General features: G+C 35.6%; 1 protein-coding gene across 1 annotated transcript; it reads left to right on the plus strand.

Annotated features, from left to right (window-relative positions):
• The first annotated feature begins 1116 nt into the window (after window positions 1–1116).
• Window positions 1117–13378, plus strand: LOC129279189 (uncharacterized). Its single transcript, XM_064111061.1, has 9 exons — window positions 1117–1327; window positions 3799–4004; window positions 4743–4927; window positions 5326–5426; window positions 5921–5960; window positions 6792–6857; window positions 7453–7580; window positions 8184–8774; window positions 9558–13378. Exons 1-9 carry the CDS (start codon window positions 1213–1215, stop codon window positions 10418–10420), a joined length of 2295 nt encoding a protein of 764 aa, XP_063967131.1. The 5' UTR covers window positions 1117–1212; the 3' UTR covers window positions 10421–13378.
• The last annotated feature ends 318 nt before the right edge of the window (window positions 13379–13696 follow it).

A 13696-nucleotide genomic window follows, 5' to 3' on the forward strand; every position in this document is an offset into this window, starting at 1 on the left:
ACTATTGTGAAATAACACCCTCAAGTAATTTTCATTGGACATTATCACTACAAGATACTGTATTCATATTTCATATATTGTTTTGAATGTTCTAAATTTTCTACATATTGAAGATATATATTTCTGTATTGAACAGATCAAGAGAAGAAGGAAAGGAGTTACCCCTTTAAAAAATGTCCCCCCCCCCCAAAAAAAAAAAAAAAAAAAGGTTAAACTTCTTCTCTATAAGTACAGGCCACCGTCTGGTATATTGTCGTACTGTCGAACTTTAAGGGGGGTGTCGTGTCGGTGTGTCGTGTTCATTGTCTGCTACCTCTTTCCCCATTGGAATGGTCCCTGATATGGAATATATAGCCTAGTTTGACTTGGCCTGTAGGAGTGGGGGGGGGGGAGGGGTCAATGTTTAATGAAAACGAGAGAGAGAAGCAAAAGATCACTCAATACCAAATTTTCATAACATTTTCATTTCGAAGCATATTTTCATGGTTCCTGCTTCCATTTGCCTTCCCGTTTTATTAAATTACCCCCCCTCCCCTTCCCCGGATCAGATTTTTTATAAGGCCAGTGAAAAAAGGGTTATAATGAGTAAATCTTCAGGGTTCCATTATCTTGTCTGAACACTTTTCGAGTCGACCTGAGATTCAGAAAAGACATTTGATAATTTATTTACCCCCACCCCTTCAATAAAAATAGCTATTTTCTATTAAATTGGACTAGGTCCTCATCCCAACTACCACCCCCCCCCCCAAACAAAAACAAAAGCGTGGAAAAGAAGTAGGTCAGGTCAAATAATTGATGACCCCTTGACCGACATATATTGGCGAGGCGGTGCGATTTGAACGCGCTATGCTCATTGATTGAAAGTTTCCGGTTGTTGCTATGTAAACGGTTTACTGGAGCAGATTCATACGCGACAACAAAAATAGCACGGAGATTTTGTTATTAATGTCGATTATTCTTTAAAAAATCATTTCATATATGAAAAATGAGATAATCTCAATGTGCGAACATCATTTCAATTCTAAAGATAAGAAAGTAATGCAACAATTTTAAACAAATACACTGTCAAAATCTCAGACTGACAAATACACCGTGCGGATGGATACAATAAGTCAATCAGCTGAGCTAGCTGTGCGATATAGCCGCGAGAAGCACTCCGACTTTCGTCGATTTTTACTTTAAAATTAAACATCATGACGACAGATAGAGAGAATGAAGAAATCTAAGGATAGAGTACCAAGTCGTAATGGAAAAGTATACATGAATCTTGCTCTATTAAACCAATCGAATGATGTCTATGGAACCCGTCCCTATGGAGGTCGAAAAGGTGAGCATAAATCGCAAATTAATTGGAAGCTCAGTCCCATGTGTGCCCTCCTGCGTATTGTCCTAAAGTCGCAACATTGTGCAGCGGGACAATACAGGGCCTGAACTGAAGTTTTAATTATTCTCGATCGAGGGGGGGGGGGGGTGCGCAGCCGCAGCCTTAAAAAAAATTTAAAGTTAGGGCCTAGGGCTAGGGCTAGGCACCTTTTCTCAATCACATTTAATAATAGTAATACGTCACCAAATATCTGGCCCGGGGTTGAAACGTTACAATGATTAAAGTCACAGGCCACGGTGATTATATTAACATGATTAATAAAGGTAGGCCTACCATATCAAAGACAAAGTTTCATTGAAAAAGAATTTGATGATTTTGTTTTTAATTTAAATCCCAGAAGGAAAAACCAGTTCCACTGGACCAGTTACGCCAGTAGAATTTTAATTGGTAACTCTGGAAATTGGAACATCGGTTTAGGCTGGTCTAACTGGTCATACTGGTCCAGTTAAAATTTTACTGGTCCAGTTAAAAATTAAACTGGTCTTGAATTACTGGAATTTTATACTGGTCTTCTTTCTGGTGGTTACTGGTCTCACTGGTCTTCATACTGGTATCCAAATTCAAGCTGGTCTTTACTGGTATTTTCTACTGGTCCTCGAACTGGTCGAACTGGTCCTCGTACTGGTCTTACTGGATCAATTTATTACGTGCATTTGGTTTGTTATATACTATGGTCAGTGAAATGTGATGGAAAAGATGGTTAGTAAATTAATGTTTCTGCTGTTATTTTAAATGTGATATATGAAATTACACGTTTTCATTGTAAATTAGTTCACACACTTATTTGGAAAGTTTTTAAACAACAATGAGTGCATGCCATTGCATGGATATTCCATTCTAAATCCTGATTTTTCTTTTTAAAATAGGAAATATGCAAATGAGGTAAACCACGTGATCAGCATCATCAGAATTACTGGTATTACTGGTCTTGACCAGTTCAATTTCAAACAATGAATTACTTTAGACCAGTTGACTATATCAGAGGAATATATCTTGCTTTGCTCTTAATCATAATTAAAGGAAATAATTATTTTAATGATAATGTTAATACTTGATAATTATGATAATATTAATAATAATAATTACAATATCAGTAACAACGATAACAGTAATAAGAATGATAACAACAATGATCATAATAATCATAATGATAATAATTATGATAATTATAAGAAGAATGATGATAACAATTAATGATAACGATAATAACTTTCTCTGAATTGCAAGATTCATATTCCATAATTCGTCAAATGATCTGACTTGAAATAAAGTCATTATTTATTGGACCAGTAACACCAGTTTGATGAAAAACAATTAAACTGGTATTACTACTTTGCTTCAACTGGAATGCAATTGTTTGAACTGGTCTCCAGTAAAAATCAACTGGTCCAGTAAACATATACTGGAAACCAGTAAAAATCTACTGGAAACCATTTATTGGACCAGAAACACCAGTTTGATGAAAAACAATTTAACTGGTATTACTAATTGCTTCAACTGGAATGCAATTGTTGGAACTGGTCTCCAGTTGATTTTTACTGGTCCAGTTAAAAATCAACTGGCCCAGTAAAAATATACTGGAAACCAGTAAAATTCTACTGGAAACCAGTAAAAATTCTTACTGGTCTTACTGGATTTTCCTTCTGGGATGTTGAGTTAAAAAAAAAACTTTTATGGTAACGTTAGACTATAATGTAAGATCTAAAGTTAGACCTGTACTAGATCTAACTTAGATCTAACTTTAGATATCTAGATCTAGAAAAAGAATACTAATCAGTGAATATTATTATTAGACTCGATCTATGTCTGCCTAAAAATGAAAAGTACTTTAAATATAGATCAACCTAAAGTTGCATACTTACTAGATTCTGATGATTGATTGATTGGAACTTAGATCTAGTTAAAATTGAGATAATATTCCAGAGAGATGGGGTTGAAAAAATGGTGAACTTGTTGTAGTTTGCGATGTAATTTGATTTCCTCTACACAGTTACGCTTTCCCTTTTATAAAATGAGTTGTAGATCTAGAAACTTTAGGCTGTATATTCTTTTAAAAAAAAACTGAAAACTGAGCAGGTAATGGAAGTACAGTGGAATGAATGGATTGTAATTTCTTATCCCCCCCCCCCCCCTCTTTAAAAAGGAGACAATTAGGTTATAAGATTTAGACATCATCACTCCATTCATTTGGACATCGCATCAATCACTATTTTGAATTTTAGAAACAATTTTAACTTCAAAATGCTGTAGTGTAATTCACTGTTTTTACAAATGAAATTTCCACTGTTTATGCTCCTTTAGGTTTAAAACTAAAATCAACCAAATAAAAGTATCTGCTTGAGAAACTAAGTAATAATGACTGCAGTGAAGAAATTCATTATCTAAGAGAAAACAAAAATTCAAAATCTTTTCAGGAATATCAAACCATTATCCACCTTCGAAGGCAGCCTTTATATCTGAGAGGCCAACAGATTTCTTGAATGATGTTAAGAACATGGTCTTTCGGCAGAATGAGGAGGAGCGGAGTGGATCTCCAAGCTGGATCGGTAAATACAACAAAGAGCTGAATCATACAGGAGAGCAGCCGTTAATGGTTCAAAGATTTCTCAGCAATAATAAGGTAAGGCTTTGAGAGAAGCAAAGCCTGTCTAGAGATATGGTGACATCTCAAGAGGATTCCTGTCAGATAAAATAAAAGATCTCCTCATAATACTTGTGAAATAGTGGGAGATTTCAAATTTTTATATTATTTTAATAGTATATTATTCAGAGCACTGATTAACATAGTAAATCACTAAGTATCTTATTTTACTTTTACTCATTATTCATATTCAGATCAAATTTTGGTATTTCACTTGAACTATTTTGTTGTCATGAAGTTTAAAGCCAAATTTGCAATGGGTATCTTCCACCTGTGCAGAGCATGGCATGTAATCTAATTTGCATACAAGAGTCTTCAGCCAGGCAAGCGCAAATGGCTGACTTGGATTAAGATTACTTAGCCCATAAAACACAAATTTCAATAACAAAGATGAAATTTTACTAAAGCAAAATACCTAGTAAAAATATATAAATTCAGGCTTTAAGTATTGAATATAATACTGGTCAAGGTTCCCAATTTTCATGCTGATAGATGTATATTTGGTACAGTATATGAAACCACTTCTCAAGTAGAAAATGGGTTACTCACAATAGAGTTGGTGCTTAATGTAACTATCACAAATAATTGATCTATGAAAATGGTGTTCTGGTCAAAATTCAAAGTGAAATTTCTCTCGATTCAAGCAGATTTCTTTGGTCTTGTAGATATGTCCAAGGCAGAGTTACCTGTATTTCTTGTTTCTCTATCTCCTTTCAGCAAGAGCAACAAGATGGTGTACTACCTGCCTCTTCCAGACCACAGTCAAGGTTCCGTGTTGACCGGGACGATGAGAGAGAATATCAACAAGGTCTTAGCCTTCATCAATACCTGACTGCTACTGAGATGCCGGGTCAATCTGAGAAGCTAGTGGATGTTAGACATGGCAGACCAACAAGAACCAGGTAGACCCACTAGAATTGTAGTGGAATAATTATCTGCTTTAATATTCACTAGTGATATTAAACAATGCTTAGGATATTTACAATGTGTGACAAGTATGATGAGGTTGTGCAATGTGCTCCTGCATATTATTGCAATAACTCAAAATGCTTGTAATCCCACTTATGACACACATTTAAATCAGCCAATTATAATTTTTTTTCATGAACAAATATGACTGGTGATAGAAAAGTTAAACCCTTTCCAAATGTCTTAAAATAGCATAGATGAGGATGGGGGGGGGGGGTCCAATTCATTTTTCAAATTCCTTGTCAATGATATGAGATTTTTGTTATTGTTCCATACTGCAAATTATAATAAAAATTTTATAACATATGTGTATTTCCTTTTTCATTAACAGCCTGCTGAGGGCTAGACAGCGGACAAAAAATATTCCTGTCTTAGAGAAAACTAAGCTTGATTTAAGAGACGATATTCATTACCTTCAAGAACAAACTTTGAGTAAGTATACTATTAATGCATTGAGAGGTGACGAATACTTATGATTTATTTGATATGATTTATTTTACAGTTGTATAAATTAAGTTTATTGTATGCAATTTTAATTTTAGCCTTACATGATGCGAATAAAAAAAAAGTTATTTATGACTAAACAGTAAGCCATTGTAAAAAATAAGTTAGGTCCCTTGATGGCTTTGGTGTAGTTTAGACCAGAAAGTAATTTGACCAAGTGATGATTAGCCTAAGTGGTCATTAGAGCTTCTGACAATTTGACCAAGTGTGAGTAAAAAAATAAGGAACATAAAGGGGGTTTAATCTGAACGAAGACCACTCATCTCGATAAATATATCAAATAGTTTTAGACCAAATGTGTACAACCTGCCCCTATCACTTACCACATGCCATCATTGCTTGTACATATGGTATAATAGTTTGTTAAAGTAGAAAGAGAAATGAATGACTCTAGTTTTAATTATTTTATTTGATTTTAACAGAGAGAGAAGACAAATACAAGTCTGTTGATGTTCCTGAAGAGTAAGTTACATGTAGATTTTATTAGTAATATATTTTGTGTCCATATGCTCCTAGCCCAACAGCTAAACCCAGATTTTGCCAGTGATGGCATGGGAATGTCATAGTTCTTATTTTGTAAACTGATTTTGACTAATGAGACAGTCTATTTTAACAATACACGCACAACAGGAGCTGTGAATAGCATTGAGCAATTTGAGTTAAAAGCGAAATCCAAAATGGTGGCCGGCAGCCATTCTGGATTTTCTGTTCACTTACTTGAAACATACGTGTAACTAGAGTGTTCAAAACATGGTATATAGTGGTTTAAGGGGGTGGAGAATCCAGATGCCATTTGGTGATTGTCTGAAATATACATCTTCCATAGCACCTGGGTCAGTCAGTGACCCTTTATGCAGGGTTGCCATGTCTCCCTGAATGTCAGTGAGACTAGCTGAAAATTTACTGATTTTTATTGAAAATTGCTGATTTTCAACATCTCCCTGAGTCATACAGTGATTTTATCCCATTGGATTGTGTATGATTGAGAAAGATCTTCCTCCTTTGTTTGTAAATTCTCCCTGAAAGGAGAATATCAAAATTGGTAGCTCTGCTTTCTGTTTCATCTATAGTAATTCACCCATTATTCAGGGATAAAACATTTAGTGTGTCTATTTCAAAATACCTAAATATTTTTTCCTTTAGTAATTCGACAGACTTAATGATTATAAATTTCAGAAAGGCATTGAACATCCATCTTTTTTTTAGCAATCTGTAGTTTTAAAATTACATAATTGTATGCAACTTAATTCATTGTTAAGTATTAATAGATAATTTTCTTTCATCTTTTTTTAGATTGCAGCCTTTAACAGAGGGTGAAGAGACAGTTCATCAGTTTCTTGTTGGAGCAAGATACAACAGGTAAGGATCCTTCATCTGTTATATCTCAGGGTTCTTAACAATGCTCTTTGCCACATCTAAGCAGGAATCCCCCTTTAGATGGCGCTATTCATCTTTCACAGTATACAGGGGTGTGAGAGTTCAGATTTTTATCTGATTTCAGATTTTTTTGTTTTGATTTTCAGCTTAATTTCAGCTTATTTTTGGCCTTCCTCTGTACAAAAAGTATGGGAGCTCTTTCTATTTCAGACTTTTTCAACACTCTTCAGCTTTTTTCAGATCTTTTTATTTGTGACCACTCACACCCCTGAGTATAGCTCATTCATTCCCATAATGTCTTAGTATGAGGGTTAGCTAAGTTCCTGACGGGATTCCTACATGAAAGATGATATGACCGATCAATATTTCTGCACTCTAAGAGCAGGGGCCAGTTTCACAAAGATTTGCAATTAAACGTAATGTAGAGAATCAAAGGTAGCTTGATTTTCAAACCATTTGGAACAATGCATGCTTGACTTTGACTTTGGACCTTTTTTTTTGTTGTGTTTAGATGCAATCCTCTGTTCAATTGTCCACATAGTCTTTAACATTGTTGTGTTTTCTTTGTATCTTCCAGAGCATACTATCGTGATGCTAAGTGTTTCAACAAGGTTGGACTGTACGTCTCCAGGGAAAATCCTCAACATTGCTTTCTCAAGAATGGTACCACACAAGAATCATTGTTAGCCAACAAATCAGAGAAAGGTGGGTCTCATTTTCATATATTGAATTTATGTTGATAAACCTGCTGGCTATATGAAGAACAATATTTTCTACATATTTCTCCCAAATCAGGAGGAGCTCGAATCCGTTTTTTAGTGTAACTTCAACAAAAATAATATAAATGGAACATTTGTGATTAGAGTCCATATGCATTCATCTACTTTTTCATTTCCATATGAAATCATATTTTTATGTTAAGCTAAGTAAAAGAGTGACTTAATACATGCCTCTAGTCTAGTTTATTATTACAGGCATAGTCACCGTCGTTGATGCATTTAATATCTTACTATTTACTTATAAATGTAAAAATATTTGCCCAAAAGACACTTAATTTAAGGATTATCAGAGTTCCATGGGCAGGATGTTTCTAGTCTTGATTTCGCCAAATACCATTCTTTGCAATACTGTTCATGTGCAATTATGAAAATATGCATCTGGTTTTAATACAGAGGAAAAGTAGAGAGTTAATAGGAGAAATAATTGTATTAATACTCACCACTAATGTATCAATTAATGTATGAATTTCCTCATGGACATAATAAATTAAATTGAATTGAATTAATTTTTTTCTCTGTATACCTATAGCAAACCACACTGCATTGGGTGCCTTCTCTGAAGTGACTGCCTCTGAGCTGAACAGTCTTTGCCAATCTACATCAAGCCTTCACAGCAAGCACCTTCAACCGCCCTCAGAAGCTCGTCAGGCATGGGGTACCAGCTCCATTGCAAGTGCCCCTAGTCCGACACCTAATGATAGCCGTGAGTCCTTTGCAATATCCACAAAGGAGGAGCCCGAGTTTGCTTCCAGTAATCGTTTGCGAGGTGGTGAGGCAGATGGGAAGCCCAAAGCAACGGAGAGGAATCAGAATAAGGTCATGCAGTCTAAGCATGTCCAACTGAAGAGTGCCCCTGGACAGCATAGTAGCAGCAGTGTAGCTCGCTCTTCAGTCAGTAGCTGCGACTCTTGTATCCTTTGTCAAGAAGGCTCTGCTGTTAAAAATGGCATCCCTGTTCACTTTCATGGAAGGAATGTTATGTCGGCACCTAACAGGAGGAAATGGACCCATCATGCGCAGAGGGGACGCAACATGGGTAATGAGAACAATCCTTCAGTTCCTAGGAAGCGCCAGAGTGCAGACCTGATGCTGGTCCAGCAGTATCATCTGAGAATCTTAGGTAGGTGATTTGATATAGCTGTTTTGAGTGTTTTGTTCGACACCTTATCCAATCTCGGAAACTTTCCTTATTTTGATTGGCTGATTAGCACAGTTCCTATGGTCACTGTCGGATAAAACAGGACTTGTTGGATAAACGGTCGACAAGTCCTTTCATGAAATGCTTCCCAGATCTCATACTCAAGGATTGTGATGTTTTAGGGATTTGTGAAATAAAGAAATACCTGTATGTTACTCTAACCCTGTCAATTCATGATGGAGATAAACTGTGACATTCTTAGAGAGATTTTGCACAAGCAAAATCATTCAATTTATTTTTTGGTACTTTTTTATTTGATGGTAACTACCATGGATATTTTGATGTGCTGCTGACCTCTTTTTCTATGGTCTCAAAAATAGTTGCAGCTAAAGTTATGGTATGTTTTAATGCAACTGGACAAAGCTTCATCCACCAAGGGGATCAGACAGCAGAATATGCAATAAAGTCAGTAATGCTCCTCAAAGCTTATTGGATTATTAAAATATATGTCAAATTGAAATAACTTGTCAATAGGTATGTGTATAATCGTCTGTCCAATACAGTTGATTGAAATGCAGGGAATTCTGCCTTAAAATGAAACATTCAAAATGGATGAATGGAAGTTGAATTTTCTAGATTGGTGTTCAATAATTAAGAAATCAACAATTTCTTCTTTTTACACATGTTTTATGAAGATCATTGTTTCAATATATTCTACAGGAAAAGATCAGTCGATAATATCATTATTTTATCATATGTTACCAGGTACTCAGTCTCATATGAACGTGAAGGATGACAGAAGTCAATCTCCTGATAGCAAGATGCACTACACACCAAGACAAGCAACAGGAGGTGGACTCCGGCCAAAGACAGCTGTCCATTCCAGCAGACGGAACCCCATCAGGAATCGTAACAACAGCAATAAAATGGATGACCTGTCCGAAGACGACCTTGCCAAACAAAAAGACTCTGATGTTGCGAGTACTGCCAGTAAGATTTCTGTGCATATAAGCACAGGGGAGGATGATGCTGTAGAGGAGGGGTCACCAAGAGCCGGTGCCATCGACCCTGAAGCAACACCTCGCAGTCAGGATGTGACTGTAGGCAGCACTAGGGATGGTGGAGAAAGTGACCAGCCTACACCTCGTATCAATGACTTGACAGAGTCAATGCCAGTAGAGGGAGTGGATGATTCTCATGCAACAAACTCTGCTCAACCTGAACTCAGTAAGTTGTTTGATAAAGAGAAATGTGATGGCCAGATTGAGGAGATTGCGAATGAGAATGAATCAGTTCAGGTTACTTCTGATATCCCAAGCAGTGATGTGATCAATGAGGAAGGGAGTGATCCAAAGAAACCTATAACTGATGAAGAAGTGATGGATCTAAATGAACAAATAGAGCAGGTGAACCTTGTTGATGAATCAGTTGATGCTGCTGAGGACATTAATGCTGAAGATAATATAGAAGGTGTCAATGAACAGACTGGAGACGGGACAGATGTAATAGCAGCTGAGGAGTTACATATCAAGGAATCTGATGATGTAACTCAAGAGAAAGGATCTGAAGATGTGAATAACAACATAGACCATATTCGTACTGTAAGCTTTGCTGAGCCAGATAGATGAAGCTAGAAAAAGGAAGTTCTCTGCTTTTAGCTTTTGTCCTGTTTTGCTTTACGACAATCAATTTTCTTTTAAAGTGAAATGTCATATTTTTACTTACGTGTGTATTGTGTTTAGTTTACCTATGTTAAAAAAAGTTCATGATGATTATCAATTGTTTTAGCCTGAATTGTCAAGTTTATTGTTGTAAGAAGTAAAGATTTTTTGTGTGTAGATTATCTCTTAATAGCTTAAGATGAAACTTCATCCAGTAGTCCAGTTCAAAATCATAATACCGCTTTCATACTTAAACTTATGTATGAAAACAAGACAAGATTTTTAACGTACATGTATTAGGGGGAAACACTATCCACGACAGTATTTCAATTTCATCATTTTATCCTCTTTTTTGCTGGAAAAAACAAATGTAAATATCTGAGCTAAATTTCATTTTTCCTGTGTTCTGTTGCAGAGCTATTAACAGACAGAATTAATGAGTGTTGAGTAGTACCCATAATTCACACTTCAAAATGTTCTATTCAGACAAATATGAAAATGAAAAGGGAGTATAAACTAAATTTCCCTTTTATTGACTTAGAGGAAGTACCCCCTCTGTTGTCTCTGCTGTTGTGGTGATGGTTTTCAATAGGACAAGATAAAGCAGTCCTTTTACTGAAATTATGTGTATATTTGGAGCAGAGTGATCCAGTGGATTAGTCTCCAGACTTTGAAACAGAGGTTTGTGGGTTCAAATCACTGGTGTGAATCCAAACAGTGTAGGCCTATGGTTCAAGGGGAATGATCTATTGTTTCATCCCCCACTTAAATAGTATGATGTCACAGATTTACGCCAAGTCTCAAATCCCTGTCATGGGATTATTTATTCCTTCAGCAAGAAATTGGTCTACAATATGCTGCACTCAGTCTGGGTGAGGTAAATGGGTATCAGGCAGGAATTATTTCCTTCTTGTGAGCTTTTTCACACTTACCGAACTAAAACCATGTTAATACTACCCACAGTCTCCTTGCATCACTAAGAGGCGTTTTATTATCAAATATGTATTACAACTGAATATCATATATATAATTCTTACAAAAAACGAGAATGATGCTGTCCGGATTGATAAACCAAGATAGCTTTGACTTTACAAGCTCTTCCAAGATCCATTATGATTCTTAATCTCTATTGCAATGAAGCATGAAGTGAATTTTCATGAAGAATTTTGTGGGTGATATTTACTGACCAACTCTCAGCCAATCAGAATCAAGGATTTCAGGAGATTATAACAAAATTCTATGAAAAGCACTGGCTAACAGTTTCATGAAAATGCACCCTGGCCTAGGGGAGTGTTTCATGATAGGACTTGTCAGATATTCTATATAAAAGTTTGCCTGGGAAGAGTGCTTCTCAACCAATCAAAGAAAGTAGTCAGATAACAACTTCTCGGATAAAATTGTTGATGAAATGCTCTCCATGAAAGTGTTTTATTCCTGTTTCACACAACTAAGTGGCAAAGCTTCTGCTGATTCTTATTTTTTTGTGTTCTTTGTTTTTTCATTGCTGTTATTTTACCCTCTTGCCATATATATCTACAGTGTGCAGTTGAAATGATCTTATTTGTATGTGTTTGTACACAAGTCTTTCCCATTACAACCCAACCCCAAATCTTCTATATTCTTTGTTCATGTGACTGGGAAAAGGCATATCCTTACATTTAACCCTAAAATGGCTGGGGGGGGGGGGTTGAATCAACCCCCCCTCAACATTTTCTGCGATCATTCCACCGCGCGAAATTTTTTGACCGCGCCACTCACAGAGTTTATATTTTTAAGTCTTGCGTATCTTTTGAGACCAAATTTATGACGCCCGTGTACGCGGTTCCAAAATTACGCAACATTTTGTAAGTGCATGTCAGACCAAAAATTGTTCCAAAACGTGATTTTGTGTACAAAGTCAATGCAAATTGAGTTTTCTCATCTTATTCATAAAGATATGATTATTTTTACTTTAAACAGCTGAAAGCAATTGATTTTAGCATAATTATGCTTCAAAAAGGTTGTGCAATAAATCTGGTGAAAAAAAAAAGAAAAACAAAAGGTTGGAAAACAAAGAAATTCATAAGAAATTCATAAAACAATAAAATACATAAGAAATTGATTTCCAAACCGAAGTTTTTTTCAATTGCCATTGTTAAGAATGCTACAAAGAATATTTATACCAAAAGTTTGCATTCTAGGAGCTTTATTTAGTGAATTAGAGCAAAAAGTATGATTTATGCATAAATTAGCATAATTAATTCATATAAAATAAAATCTCATTATTTTGGAAAATTTTACCATACAGCCTTGTAGATTACATCGCACACTACCAGCGTGCAAATTTTTGCGGCGCTTGCGCGATTGGCGGCCGAGATCTCAGGGGGGGTTGAATCAACCCCCCCCCCTCGGCCACAGAACAGCCAAAAAAGCCCGGCCTAGTTAGGGTTAAAGGGGATTTCCTCCCTTATAAGTTCTTGGAAGCTTAGTTTTGTTGGCTTTAATAATTGTCACTGTTTTGTAATGAAACATTTGCTCCCTTTATCCCTGAAGTAGATTATTGAATTTTCAAAATACGGGCTCAAAAGTTGTGTGAGACTTTAAAGTAAAAAGTCAGTGAGAGGCGCGGTCAAAACATTCATGATGGGGCCATATTAGGGTTACATGTAAATATTGTACATTTCATGGATTTTTTAACAATATTTTGATTAATGCAATTTTTTGGTTACTTTTGGGAATTTATTTTTCATTATTAATATTATTATTATTTTGAATGCTAAGTGAATTAAAAAACAAAAGATGACTGGCATATTTTTAGATACATGTAACTTACATTGAGTATATTTTTTGATAAAATTTTTTGATATGCCAGCTTAGCTGCATAAGGTTGAAAGATATGCAAAGAGATTACTTTGTGCAAACTGAATACACAGTTACCTATGCAAACTTGTCTATTTATATCCCATTTATGGGAGAGTTTTTGTGTGTGTTTTCATGATTTCATTCCAGTAGCTCTTTAGCCATTGAAAGTCACTCATTCATAAGGTCACAGGATATTTCATTTTATGAAATGTATTGTATGATAGTTTCAAAGAATTCAGGTTATTATACCGGTATTTGTTTGACGTACTATATTACAGATATGCAATGGATGTTTGATTTGATAATATATGTAAAGCCTTTTTGAAGATTTGGTGAAGTGCCAATAATGTGAGTTATATACTCAGCGCTTTGTATCCTCTGGAAAAAGTGCTATATAAATCC

The sequence above is a fragment of the Lytechinus pictus genome, chromosome 16, assembly GCF_037042905.1.
Source record: "Lytechinus pictus isolate F3 Inbred chromosome 16, Lp3.0, whole genome shotgun sequence".
Lineage (NCBI taxonomy): Eukaryota > Metazoa > Echinodermata > Echinoidea > Temnopleuroida > Toxopneustidae > Lytechinus > Lytechinus pictus.

What these genes read in the sequence shown, in the direction of transcription:
- LOC129279189 (XM_064111061.1), top strand. Translation starts at nt 1,213, where the DNA reads ATGAAGAAATCTAAGGATAGAGTACCAAGTCGTAATGGAAAAGTATAC. An exon ending in GATTTCTCAGCAATAATAAG is followed by an intron (nt 4,005 to 4,742) that starts GTAAGGCTTTGA and finishes ATCTCCTTTCAG; the next exon opens with CAAGAGCAACAAGATGGTGT. An exon ending in GTTGGAGCAAGATACAACAG is followed by an intron (nt 6,858 to 7,452) that starts GTAAGGATCCTT and finishes TGTATCTTCCAG; the next exon opens with AGCATACTATCGTGATGCTA.